The sequence below is a fragment of the Mytilus californianus genome, unplaced genomic scaffold (assembly GCF_021869535.1).
Source record: "Mytilus californianus isolate M0D057914Y unplaced genomic scaffold, xbMytCali1.0.p SCAF_9, whole genome shotgun sequence".
In the NCBI taxonomy this organism is placed as follows: Eukaryota; Metazoa; Mollusca; class Bivalvia; order Mytilida; family Mytilidae; genus Mytilus; species Mytilus californianus.
In genome coordinates this window covers 35,399,183-35,413,847 of record NW_026262745.1, presented here as the reverse complement: position 1 = coordinate 35,413,847, position 14,665 = coordinate 35,399,183, and the positions used below count along the sequence as shown (strand labels likewise).

General features: G+C 34.4%; 1 protein-coding gene across 1 annotated transcript; it reads left to right on the top strand.

Moving 5' to 3' along the window:
- Window positions 1-9,923: 9,923 nt before the first annotated feature.
- On the top strand, window positions 9,924-11,666 carry LOC127715679 (short-chain collagen C4-like). The gene is made up of 3 exons (XM_052221852.1): window positions 9,924-10,055; window positions 10,260-10,331; window positions 11,144-11,666. Exons 1-3 carry the CDS (start codon window positions 9,992-9,994, stop codon window positions 11,623-11,625), a joined length of 618 nt encoding a protein of 205 aa, XP_052077812.1. The 5' UTR covers window positions 9,924-9,991; the 3' UTR covers window positions 11,626-11,666.
- The last annotated feature ends 2,999 nt before the right edge of the window (window positions 11,667-14,665 follow it).

Here is a 14,665-nt window from a genome sequence, read left to right as displayed (position 1 = left end):
ACAAAAATTCTGGCCTCATCTGGATTGAAAACAATAATCTTGTCCACATTTTTGCTATTAGAAACAAAAATTTCAACAGAATTATTTAGCATTAAATAAACATGATGAATAGAAAAACGGGCGTAATTTTTTTTAGGCCGGGGGTTTGCATGTAAATCCCATATCTGACTGGAATGTCTGTTTCGTCGGACAGATAAAATTAATACTTTTTTCAAGGCCCGACTGCAACCTGCCTGCTGGGTGTGGCCTTTATGTCTCCATTTGTCGACCGTCATTCATAAATTCGTTGTCATTTCAGACTCATTCGTAGCCTTTGGTTGATTTGGAACCCCTCACTTCCCTTGTTGGGTGAAACATTTCAACCAAACATTTGGATAAAAATCGTGTCGGTCGTATTGTAAATTTCATTGAATAGCCCGGCGTATATCTTGTTTACAACAAGAAATCCGTGAGGTTATGCTAACTAAACATACAACAAACGAGAATTTGCCATGTCATTTTTTTACTGGCAAGTCCCACATCAAATATATTAGTACATAGCTTTGGATCCATCCAATCATTTTATAAAAGACAATTAATGGGGAGAATACGGCACAAAAATGTCCAATCCTTACACTTTAACTATATTTAAAAATATACATGCCCCACGTCAGGAACCGTTACAAAAGTGCATTTTACACTTATTTTATGTTTTTTAGCCAAAAAAAGGTCCAAAACATTTTTCGCCTCGCTCTGCTCGGCAAGATTTACATACTTCGCCCCCCCCTTTCTAAAATCCTGGATCCGCCCCTGTAATTACCAGTAAAACTGTAAACATTGTGTATAAATAGAAATAATTAATCAAATTTATGTGTTAATACACTGATATACACACACTTGAAAAAACAATGGATGAAGTTATTGTTTCTCTTGAATCACAAGTTCAAATTTTGATACTGGTGTTCTTGCAGTTTTCTTTAATTTTGAAACAAAAAACTGTAGCAAGGAAGTTACAACATGAAGAAATACTGCGGTTCCTGAAAAGAAAAAAATCAACAGAAGAAAAGAAGACACAAATTTCGCAAATTTATGCTACGGCGAAGACAATATTTTTTCAGTTTGTTTTTACTTGCATGTACACAAAGGTCTGTTAACAGAGAAATATTAATTAAACAAGAACCACCGATATATACAGGGATGTGTAGTTTTGCCGCTATACATGCGCATAAATTATTTTTGATTCAATCGTACTAGTTTAAACCGATCTCTGCGTTCACATTTAATGTAAGATCGGTTCACTTTGATCGATTCAAACTAAACTAGATATAAGAAGATGTGGTATAAGTGCCAATGAGACAACTCTCCATACCTGTTTTGGTGTTTTAGTTTAGACCGATTAAAGATCGATTCAAAGCGTTCACATTGGCCCTTAAATCGATAATATAATTTGTCATCCTGTTTTTTTTTTTTTTGCCAAGTTGCTCATCCTGCCTTTTTTTTTACTCAAAACTTCTGTCCTGCCTTTTTTTTCAAATTTCACCCTAGCCCCCACCCCCCCCCCCCCCCCCCCCCCCATAAAAATCAAATAGTAGCTCCCTAATACTTCTGTTGTGTCGATTTCAGTCGTTCTTCCTCGTAAGTCTGTTGGAGCAGTTTTTGTGAAAGGAGCACATCCCTGTTAATGAAATCAGTATAGTGTGAGCATACACGAGTGCAATGTATTAACTTGGATATGTAAACGCTATACGATTGAACTGAGGGTATGTTACATGTACTGTTGAGATATAGGAAGTTGATAATTGGAAAGTTGAAATCATTACGGTTATGTCAGTTAACGGGAAACTGCTAATGGTAAGTCAATGATATTTGATCATATTTGGTATGCAGTTGTTTTAGAATTAGCACAGAAATTATTTAGACATGTCCCCTCAGTCAGAGTCTATTGCCTTAAAACTTTGCATAGTTTACATGTTAAACATAAAAGTAAGGAGATGAGGTATGATTGCCAATGAGACAACTATCCACCAAAGTTCATATAAAGTGGATGAAAACAATCATAGGCAACCGTACGGCCTTCGACAATGTGAAAACCCCATATCGTATAGTCGGCTATAAAAGGCCCCGACATGAAAAATATGAAACAATTCAATTGAGAAAACTAACGGCCTAATTTATAACAAAACAATTAACGAAAAACAAATATGACAGACATGAACCAACGACAACCACTGAACTACAGGCTCCTGACTTGGGACAGGCACATAAAGAATGTGGCGGGGTTAAACATGTTTGTGAGCGCTCAACCCTCCCCCTAACCTGGGACAGTGGTGTAACAGCACAACATAAGAACAAACTATAATAAAATGCTCCGCAGGGCGCAGCTTGATACGACCGCAGAGGTCGAACCCTGAACAGTTGGGGGAAGTATGGACACAACATTCAAGCTTGATACAACTTTGGATTTGGATTGTGATTAAATATTTGACACAGCATAGGTTTCTAACACAGATTGAATGTGGTCTAAGAACTTAAAAATTTTAAATTGGACATTCACCTATTATGGTCCAATATCCAAAATCTAAATACATGGTTAGATTCAGCATATCAAAGAACCCCAAGAATTCAATTTTTGATGAAATCAAACAAAGTTTAATTTTGGACCCTTTTGACCTCAATGTGGACAAAGTTGATAACGGGGCCCAAAAATCAAAAATCTAAATACATGGTTAGATTCAGCATATCAAAGAACCCCATATATTCAATTTTTGTTGAAATCAAACAAAGTTTAATTTTGGACCCCGATTTGGACCAACTTGAAAACTGGGCCCATAATCAAAAATCTAAATACATGTTTAGATTCAGCATATCAAAGAACCCTAAGAATTCAATTTTTGTTAAAATCAAACTAAGTTTAATTTTGGACCCTTTGGACCTTAATGTAGACCAATTTGAAAACGGAACCAAAAATTAAGAATCTAAATACACGGTTAGATTCGGCATATCAAAGAACCCCAATAATTCAATTTTTGATGAAATCAAACAAAGTTTAATTTTGGACCCTTTTGACCTCAATGTGGACAAAGTTGATAACGGGGCCCAAAAATCAAAAATCTAAATACCTGGTTAGATTCAGCATATCAAAGAACCCCATATATTCAATTTTTGTTGAAATCAAACAAAGTTTAATTTTGGACCCCGATTTGGACCAACTTGAAAACTGGGCCCATAATAAAAAATCTAAATACATGTTTAGATTCAGCATATCAAAGAACCCTAAGAATTCAATTTTTGTTAAAATCAAACTAAGTTTAATTTTGGACCCTTTGGACCTTAATGTAGACCAATTTGAAAACGGAACCAAAATTTAAGAATCTAAATACACAGTTAGATTCGGCATATCAAAGAACCCCAATAATTCAATTTTTGATGAAATCAAACAAAGTTTAATTTTGGACCCTTTGGACCTCAATGTGGACCAATTTAAAAACGGGGCCCAAAATCCAAAAACTAAATACACGGTTAGAGTCAGCATATTAAAGAACCCCATGAAATCAAGAATAAAACCCCATTGAAATTGGTCAAGAAATAAGCAATTTATAGGAAGTATCTTCTTTTGCACAATCCCGTGCTATTAAATATTTCTTGCTATTGCGCAATACTGTACAATTGACAATTTCTTGCTATTGCGCAATATTGTGCTATTGGATATTTCTTGCTATTGCGCAATACTGTGCAATTGAAGATTTCTTGCTATTGCGCAATACTGTGCAATTGAAGATTTCTTGCTATTGTGCAATACTGTGCAATTGAAAATTTCTTGCTATTGCACAATACTTATTATATAATAATTTACACATCCTGTTTGGTGTGTATCTCCTACCATATCATTATTATTTGATTTTAAATATAAATCAGAAATAACCAACTTAAAATGGAAAATTTTAAAAGAAACAAAAAAGGAAAAAAAGAAAAAAAAGGAAAAAAAAATAAATCCCCCCCCAAAATGTTTTGAACCCCCATTATGATTCATCACCCCCAAACTCAATCCCAGCCTTCCCTTTGTGGTATGGTACCTTGCAGTACAATTTCAGAGAGATCCATACACTTGAACACAAGTTATTGTCTGGAAACTAGAAAAAAATGTGTTTTTTGGCCCCTTTTTGACCCCAAATTCCTAAACGTTTAGGGCAATTACCCCCAAACTCAAACCCAGCTTTCCCTTTGTGATATGGAACCTTGTAGTACAATTTCAGAAAGATCCATACACTTACACACAAGTTATTGTCATGAAACTAGAAAAATGCTTGTTTTTTGCCCCTTTTTTGGCCCCTAATTCCTAAAATTTGGAGGCAATTACCCCCAAAATCAATCCTAGCATTCCTTTAGTGATATGGAACCTTGTGGTACAATGTCAGAGAGATCCATACACTAACACACAAGTTATGTCTGGAAGTTACAAAAATGCTTATTTTTGGCCCCTTTTTGGCCCCTAATTCCTTTACTGTTATTACCATAACGCCCAAAATCAATCCCAACCTTCCTTTTGTGGTATTGAACCTTGTGGTAAAATTTCATAAAGATCCATTCACTTAAACTAAAGTTAGAGTGCGAAAACCAATGTGTCTTCGGACGACGCCGGACGACGACGACGACGACGACGACGACGCCGGACGACGACGACGACGACGCCAACGTCATACCAATATACGACCACAAAAATTTTTTTGCGGTCGTATAAAAATCAGTTGAAAAAGGATTAAAAAATTAACTCATCAGATCGATACAAAGCAGAAAAACATCAAACATAAACGCAGACCGGACGTGCCAGGGTATTTATCCATCCCTCATCCCTAACAACAAAAAGGACACTAAGTACAGATCTGAGAGTACTCGCAGTTACTGACAGCTAATTCAAAGCCAATAACAACTAAAAAATGTACCTAAGACTAAAACTAAAGCACGCCAATGTGTGATTTCTTGTTTTGCAGATTTTACATACATGTTAAAGTATTCCATTTTAATTGCAGCATTTGCATGTAACTAACTTAATAAAATACTTTCGAGACATTTCTGTATCAATTGTATATTGCTGTTTACAGATTCTCTCTCTATCTTCGTAATTTATTTCAGGCCTTTTATCTTTTTTTCATTCGAGCGTCACTGATGAGTCTTTTGTAGACGAAACGCGCGTCTGGTGAGCAAAATTGTATCCAGGTACCTATATGTTGAGTTTATCTACTATATATTTTGATGATTTGAAGAGCAATAACTTCTGAAGGATCGAGTCGTTCAGTGAATTGGCCATTTTGGCATGTTTGTGGATCTTGTATTGCTGATTGTTTTTGGTGTTTACAGTTTCTACCTTCCTATAAAAGTTTCCAGGTTATTGGCAGAAAAAAACAAAATTCATCATTTAGGGACATAAGGGGACGACCATTTAATTCTGAGGTGGGCGCTTGGCAAATTTGATGAGGTCAGAATATTTATTTCCTACATAAAGGTGGCGTGTTTATGTATTTTCACTCAAACTAGGATACTTATTTTCTGCTCGTCCAAAAAGAGATGGGTTGTTGTCAGGCTCGGGGTAATATATTGATGAGGTTTAGATTTAGGGTAAGAGGTAGTTTAGCATAGCTTCATATGGATGAGGACCCCTAAAGGAAAAGAAGACCCAAAATAGTAGACCTAGAGCAGCGCGGCAATTTTTATACGACCGCAAAAAATTATTATTGGTTTTTACGGACGTCGCGACGACGTCGTCTGCGTCGTCCGAAGACATTTGGTTTCCGGACAATAACTTTAGTATATGTAAATAGAAATCTATGAAATTTAGACACAAGGTTTATAACCACAAAAGGAAGGTTGGGATTGATTTTGGGGGTTATAGTCCTAACAGTTTAGGAATAAGGGGCCAAAAAGGGGCCCAAATAATCTTTCTAGTTTCCAGACAATAACTTGTGGAAAGGTGTATGGGTCTCTCTGAAATTAGACCACAAGTTTCCATACCACAAAGGGATGGTTAGGATTGGCTTTGGGGGGTTATGGCTCAAACCGTTTAGGAATTAGGGACAAAAAGGGGGAAAAACAAGGGTTTCCTGGTTAATGGACAATTACTTAAAAGTACAATATTATGTTTGGATTACCTCCCTTACACTGCTTTTAAATTATGTATAAAGAAATGTTATCTTGTCTTGAGGTGTTTAGCTGTCAATTTATTTTTAGAAATTTCTGTTAAAAATGCTGATTAAGGAATATTAATTTTAGCCATGATTATGTATGTCATTTTCTATTTTAAGACTTTTATGATGTATTTAAATGGGTAATTATGGTTGCAAACTCCATTGGAAATTTGAATTGAGATTATGACCATATCTTGAGGAAAAGATTTATTTTTTGAAAAAGGGAGGGGGGGAGGTGAAAAATAATTTTGTGTGGGGGGTAAAAAAGAAATTATGGGGGGGGGGACAATTTGTTTCACATTTCAGATTTCAGAAATTACAAAGAAAATTTCTTCAAATATTTTTTTTTTACAAAAAAAAGGGGGGGGGTAAAAAAAAAATTTTGTGGGGGGGGGGGGTCAATTCGCAACAGCATAGTGTATTGCACAAAAGCAAAAAATTAAATACAAACTCAAATCATATAACCAATTCTAAGTTCTTTGACTACAGTTATTCTGTGTCAGAAACCTATTATGTGTCAAATATTTAATTACAATCCAAATTCAGAACTGTATCAAGCGCGAATATTGTGTCCATTTTTGCCCCAACTGTTCATGGTTGGACCTCTGCGGTCGTATCCAGCTGCTCTCGGCGAAGCAATTTAATTTTATGATTTTACGGTTTTTATGATATTTTTTTTCCAGTCAAGTGCAACTGTCGATCCTTCTATCATATACCTTTGTAAATAATTTTAGGCTTAAATAATTACTTTCATGTGCTATAAGGCAAGATTAAATCTTTCCGACTTAATGGAGAACAGAATATGTATTTCCAAAATCTTCAAGCCCCATCCCCATCAGAATCAAATGGTCATCCCATAACTCCTTATCGTGTCTTCCCATTGTTTTGATAATTAAGTTTTTTTGTAGATCTTGTCTATGGCTGATCGTTTTTGCTGTTTACAGTTTCAACCTATCCAACACATTTTTCATGAGAATTAGAGGAACACGAATTAAAAAAAAAACGTCATTTAAAAACACTAACTCTTTTGGGAGTTCTAATCGCTTCAATGATTTAGCTCTTTTGAAGATCTTGTTTTGCCTATTATTTGTACTCTTTTAAGTTTCTACCTATCTATAATAGTTTTCGAGATAGTAGGCATAAGCAATAAAATTAGTATACAATTGTCATTTAAGCGCAACAACCTTAAAGGAGTCATCTAAATTTTTTAGTCATTTTGGACATTTTGCAGATCTTGTATAGCTGATTATTTCAGCTTTCGCGCTTCATACAGAAAGTGCTTCGGTCAACGCTTTTTCATCCCAATAAAATTATAAAAAGAAGCATTTAATTCTTAATTATTTTTGTTGTTTACAGTTTGTACTTATCTGTTATAATTTTTGAGATAATTGAAAAAACTCATCAAAGATACCAGGCTTATAATTTTGTACGCCAGACGTACGTTTCGTTTACAAACGACTCAACAGTGACGTTAAAATCAGAAAAGTTAAGAAGACCAAATAATGTACGAAGTTGAAGAGATATTGTGGACCTAAAAACCCAAAAGATGTTGTCAAATATACAGGGAAGGTAATCTATTCCTGGGGTAGAAAAGCCTTAGTATTTCGAACAACTAAAAGTTTTGTAAACAGTTTATTTATTAACCCTAATTCACCATATCAATGATAATTCATGTCAACACATAACACACTGATACCCTCGGGGAGGAAACCTCCACCAGCAGGGGTATCGACCCAGAGGTTGGGAAATAAAACTAATTTTAAAGATACTGGCCTGATTATCGTTTTTACGCCAGTCGCGAGTTTCATCTACAAAAATCTCGCCAGTGACACTCAAATCAAAACAAATGAAGAAGGCCAGATATAGTCCGCAGTTGAGAGCATTTAGAAAGAAATTGCTAATTACAGCTGATAATCTATTCCTAGGGTTAGACAATCCTTAGTATTTCGAAAAATTCAACGTTATGTAAACAGAATTCATGTCAGCACTTAGGTGTTGACTTCTGGGCTGGTGATACCCTCGGGCCGGAACCTCAACAAGCAGTGGCACCGACCAAGTGGTTGAAAAAAACTCATCAAAGAAACCAGGCTTATAATTTTGTACGCCAGTTATTAGCCAAAAATTGTCTTTTACGAGCTCTTACTACTTATTAAGAATCGCACAATGGTTTCGTATTAACCTTTTTGTGGAACTTGAAAGGCTGATTATTTTTGCTTGTTAAAGTTTAACCTTTCTGTCAAAGTATTCGAGATAATAGACACAAACATGAAATTAACTTTAGTAGTAAAAAATGTCATTGTAAGGACATCAACTCCTTAAGGAGCCATCTGCTAATTATGGTGAAAACAATAACCAAGTAGACCTTGAAAATTCAAGAGGGACACATTAATAAGTAAAAACCCGTCGTTTAACGGCATTAACTACAACCAATGGTTTCGGTTGTTTGGTATTTTTGTATAGATCTTGCATTACTGATAATTTTTCCTGTAAACAGTTAAGTCTAACTATCTCTTGAGCGTTCTTGATGAAGGTACATTCAGAAAAGCGCTCAGAATAAAGTAAACATTCAACTAATATTTTAACCATGTCGTAAAGTTTTGCCAAGATGCTTTTTTTTTGTTAATCGCGAAAATAAACCGATTTCAAGATATCCTTAAATTGAATTGTGGAGATCCTGAAATAATTTTGGACCTCCATAAATATTTAACGATATCATGAATTAAATTGTGGAGGTACTGAATATATCATTATAGAGAGCTCTATATACATTAAGGATATCCTGAAATATTTACGGACCTCCTGAAATATGTAAGGACCCCCTGAATTAAAGCTTTTTTGATCGATTATTGGATTGTGGAGGTCCTGAAATATTTCAGTAATTCTTGAAATCTAATTATAGAGTTTCTGAAATATTTCAGGAGGTCCTTAATGATTTATGGATATCCTGAATTCGAATTACGAAGGTCTTGAAATGTTTCAGGAGCTTCTTAAATACAATAACTTTAACTAAAACAGCGCCTCATAATATTTTGCTATAAATGAAATCACAATGTATCGCGACTTTTATTAAACATCGGATATAAATCATATAAAAGTAAATTTGAATCATTTGGACGATTTTCGAATGCATGTGGCATTTTTTTGTCAAACGGTACATTTAATTTCTTTCATATTGCATTCGTATTCGATTTTGACAAGAAACAGCAGATTGACCAAAGCACCAATGGTTTTATACCTTAAAATTTGACAAAACAAACAGAGCTGTTTGATAGATGAACTACTACATACGATGCCAGGATGCAATGATTTGACTGTGACGCTTTCAGTTATGTTTGCAAAAAGATATAAGCAGGATCTAATCTTTAACGATTATCAAAAAGCGGAACCTGTTCTTTCACGATCAGTAATATGAAATTAATATTTTTGATCGTGACTGATTTCTCTCAGATAATCATAGTGCTAAAGCATATTTGCAAACATCTTTATTGTTTCAATATTTGTCATTATTATCCAGTAAAAATTGGATTGAAAACTGACCACGGATGTGTCTTCTCGAAACAATGTCTTTCACGATTGACCGCTAAACCTGACCACCGTTTCTTATTTTTAACCATTATTCCGAGTTGAATCCGATTGCGTGCCCGATATGCATATAACTGTTTATCGACATATAGAATTACATTGATGTAACACGCAAACCAATCATCATGAAATAATTTTACCTTACATATTTGCAATTCGATTTTGTCATTTTCAACACCAAACACGGTATTGATAAATATCCAGCCATAAATTTGAAATCTTTTCAACTTTCTGGACATTTTGCCACCAAGATGCTGGATTGGCAATTATTTACTGTGGTGTCCGTGTTTTCTGTGTTAACTGCTATTTGTCCCTGTGAGTCAGAGAAGTTCGATGATTTGATAGAACAGAATTTAAAGAATTTGAAAAAAAATCTACTATTGCATAAACAACAGGGGAATTCTAAAAACTATACAGATTCCTCTTACACTGGTAATATGAAAAGATGTATCGATTAATAAAACAATTGAAAGATTTAGTATATATGTTTGCTTATATCATATTTTTGTATTTTTCCAGGTGCATCGTCAGAGACGTATGTCCGATGGGGTAGAACTAGTTGTCCTGGTGGTGCATCACTTGTTTACGACGGTAAGGATAAATTTATTATTAAAACTACTGTCACGCGCTAAACAGCTCCGATTAAAGTACATGCCAAAGTTCAGTAATTTTGACTTCAAATTGTTATTTCTGAACCTTATTCTATGATTTTATTGAAAAAATTATATGCAATTGGCTCTGACAATTCCGTTTATTGATACAACTTTCGAAGAGTTTTCACCAAATTTAGTTTTTTCAATAGTCGAATTATCTATCCTAACAACGTAATTTTCAGTGGTAATAATTTTAACATGCAATTTTAACTGTAAAATTGAGAATGGAAATGGGGAATATGTCAAAGAGACAACAACCCGACCAAAGAGCAGACAACAGCCGAAGGCCACCAATGGGTCTTCAACGCAGCTTATTCAGAAGACTTCGCCCTTCCACAAACCAATTGCTAAAAAAGTCAAACCCAATTGCAGTTTTAATTCACCTCGACAAACTGATAACTTCAGTAATTACAAACTTTTTGACCACTCCTTATAAGAGTTATTGCCCTTGAATAACGATTTGCTTTAAATTTTTCTTGCCAGACAGACTGAACATGATGAAAATATCGACGGTTAATGAAAGTTACATACATAAATACTTTATATAGATATAAGAAGATGTGGTATGAGTACCAATGAGACAACTCTCCATCCAAGTCACAATTTATAAAAGTAAACCAGTATAGGTCAAAGTACGGTCTTCAACACGGAGCCTTGTATATGTAAACAATACATATGTCTTATTCTAGGGCTTTCTTGAAGGAAGGTTTCCAATATAACTATATTTCAAAATTCATACTTTTATTTAAGGTTATGCTGCAGGAAATGCATTTAACAAGAGAGGATCGGGAACAAATTTCTTGTGTTTACCTCGAAACCCTGAATTCAAAAAGTATACAAGTGGAATGGATCTTTACAGTGGTCGAATTTTCGGTGTTGAATATGAGATAAGCAAGGACAAACCCTATCCTAGGAGATTTCATAACCAAGATATGCCTTGTGCAGTTTGTCTGACAAGAAAACGATCAACAGTTCTTATGGTTCCCGGGAAAATAAATTGTCATAGTGGATGGCACAAGGAATTTTCTGGATATTTAATGTCAGAATATACAACTAATCAGTGGTCTCAGTCTGAATATATTTGTGTGGATGAATCGTTGGAGTCACTTCCTGGAGGAAGTGCTAATACAAACCATGCGGTTGTTTACCCTGTTGAACCTGTATGTGGTAGTCTGAAATGTCCTCCATATGAGAACGGAAAAGAACTAACTTGTGTTGTCTGCTCGATTTAGAATCATTTCCAAAGCCAAATATAACATGCAAAGTCTTGTCATTACAGTTTATTTTGTACCTTATTGGTTCCACTTAATTTAATTCGCACATTCAAGCGGTTTTTATCAGTTTACAATATCAATAAAATCTAAAAACCATGTGGTTTTCAAGCTTAAAAATATCGATCATTACAAAAAGATGTTAATGGTATGAAGCAGTGACAGTGTTATATATATATATATATATATATATATATATATATGCAGAAATATTTCTGTCATCCGATTTCTATGATTGATTCTGTTTACAAATTGTTTTAAAAAACCAAACCCCTAGTTATTGGGCATGTTTGGTATATTTACTCCACATTCAGGTACTACCGAAATGTTACCACATGTTAAAATTGTAGTGTTTTTGCTGGCAGTTTCTAAATTCAAGATTTGACGCAGACAATGTAGCATCCTTTAAAAGCAATCAACATAATCACCAATTTTGAATTATTTGGTGAGAAGACATCACCTACATGTAAATAACAGAGCATGAAGTTAATGTATAATTTTTCATTAGAAACTATTGTCTGCCTCATATGACTAACTGTTCTTTGTTTAACGTTCCTGTCTCGATTTGGATTAAGACAACAGAAAAGAATATATGATAAGACCACATTTTAGCCCCTGAATTAAAAATCCAAAACTCTTTATAAGTCTGCCAAATTACATACTTCAGATGTTCATAACCTGAAGAGTATAGACTGTAATTCATTAGTATTTATATTTTTGAATTTTGTCTTCAATATTAGCATTAGAGCTTCAACCATCTTTTATTGTGTGACAAACCGCAAAAAATGCCAAACTAGTCTCGTTTTGAGATCATGTCATCAATATTTAGATATGAATCAAGGATTTACCCAAACTATATTAAGCTATATTGCTCCAAACATGTCTATACAGACGACAGTATTAATGATATTAGTTGAGCAGCAACCATCAAACTATCTTCAATAGTCTAAAGCTGAGTGTAGCACAATACGACCGCAGCTAATCAAGATGGGTATATATATTAAAAAGGATCTATCTTATTACTTGAATGGTCTTAGATCTGATTGATTGATTGATTGATTGTTGCTTGCTTGCTTAACATCCAGTGGCAACTATGCTATGCATATTCAAGACGAAATAAAATTAATAATTTCTGCAAGATGTAGGTTCTGGAAGTTAATCGACCGGGTTGATGAGCGGGAAATATGGACGGCAACTTCAAAAGGAGGGTATCTGTTGTGCAGGAATTTACCCATGCAATAGGTCACATACGGACCCATCACATAGTTGTTGTAATTACCCTACAACACGGGTCATAACACGGGTTGCGAATTGCCCCCCCCCAAAAAAAAAAAACAAAAATGTACCCCCTTTTTTTTTTGCTTTCGTGCAATACACTATGCTGTTGCAAATTGACCCCCCCCCCCAAAAAAAAAAAAAAATCACCCCCTTTTTTTTTGGCAAAAAATTTTTTTTCACCCCCACCCCTTTTTTTTGGCAAGAAAAACAAAATATATTAAGAAATTTTCTTTTTAATTTCTGAAATCTGTAAGGAGAAAAAAAAATTGTCCCCCCCACAATTTCTTTTATACCCCCCCCCCCCCCAAATTTGTTTTCACCTCCCCTCCCCCTCCCCTTTTTCCAAAAAAAAATCTTTCCCTCAAGATATGGTCATTATCTCAATTCAAATTTCCAATGGAGTTTGCAACCATAATTATCCATTTAAATACATCATAAAAGTTTTAAAATAGAAAATGACATATATAATCATGTCTAAAAATAATATATCTTTAATCAGCATTTTTATTAGTAACTTCTAAAAATAAATTGACAGCTAATCACCTCAAGACAATACAAAATTTCTTTATACATAATTTTAAAGCAGTGTAAGGGAGGTAATCCAAATTTAGCATTGTACTTAAAAGTGATTGTCCATTAACAAGGAAACCCTTGTTTTTCCCCTTTTTTGCCCCTAATTCCTAAACGGTTTGAGCCATTACCCCCCAAAGCCAATCCTAAACATCCCTTTGTGGTATGGAAACTTGTTGTACAATTTCAGAGAGATCCATACACCGTTACACAAGTTATTGTCTGAAAACTAGAAAAATGCTTATTTGGACCCTTTTTTTGGCCCCTAATTCCTAAACTGTTAGGACCATAGCCCCCAAAATCAATCCCAACCTTCCTTTTGTGGTTATAAACCTTGTGTTTAAATTTCATAGATTTCTATTTACTAATACTAAAGTTATTGTCCGGAAACCAAGTGTCTTGGGACGACGACGCTGACGACGACGTGATACCAATATACGACCACAAAAATTTTTTGCGGTCGTATAAAAATAGATCGAAACATTTCAATCAAGTCGTCGAAACAGATGAAATAAGTGAAGCTCTTTCACAGCAGTATGGTAACAAATTACCACAGAGTTTTTTTTAATGTTGAAGAAAAACAACTATTTGTTTTTTTTTCTTTACAGACGATCAGTAGTAATAATCTAAGTTAAGCAATCAATGACATCCGATAACCATTAACCTTACGTCAATACCAGTTGAAGGAAAGGGCTAAAGCTAGTTGCAGCACAATACGACCGCAGATAGTCAACATGGGTGTATATATATATATATATATATATATATATATATATATATATATATATATATAAAAGTCTAAATTGAAAACAACGTTCAAACCTATGATTGCGTTGGATAAAAACCGCAATTTTTATACGTGTGCATGTAAAACAAATTTCTTGGTAGAGGGGCCTAAATACAGCACAAACAACAATTTCCAAAAGACCAAAAAAGTGAAAAAGTCTATTTTAACAAAACGCATTTGACTGACAGGTCGAACAACTGATGTTCTTAAACCCTGCTGACTGCCATTGGCGATTGCCAAATAAATTGATCACCAGATCTAACAAAATAGATCTTAATATTAATTTAATACCAAACAGAAAACAATAAACTTGTGGAAAAGATGGTATACCACAAACATGAGGTGCAAAAATTTGTACACCATATC

Coding starts and splice junctions, on each gene's coding strand:
- LOC127715679 (XM_052221852.1), top strand. CDS start 9,992: ATGCTGGATTGGCAATTATTTACTGTGGTGTCCGTGTTTTCTGTGTTA. Junction 10,056..10,259: donor GTTAACTGCTATTTGTCCCT/GTGAGTCAGAGA, acceptor GTATTTTTCCAG/GTGCATCGTCAGAGACGTAT. Junction 10,332..11,143: donor TGCATCACTTGTTTACGACG/GTAAGGATAAAT, acceptor CTTTTATTTAAG/GTTATGCTGCAGGAAATGCA.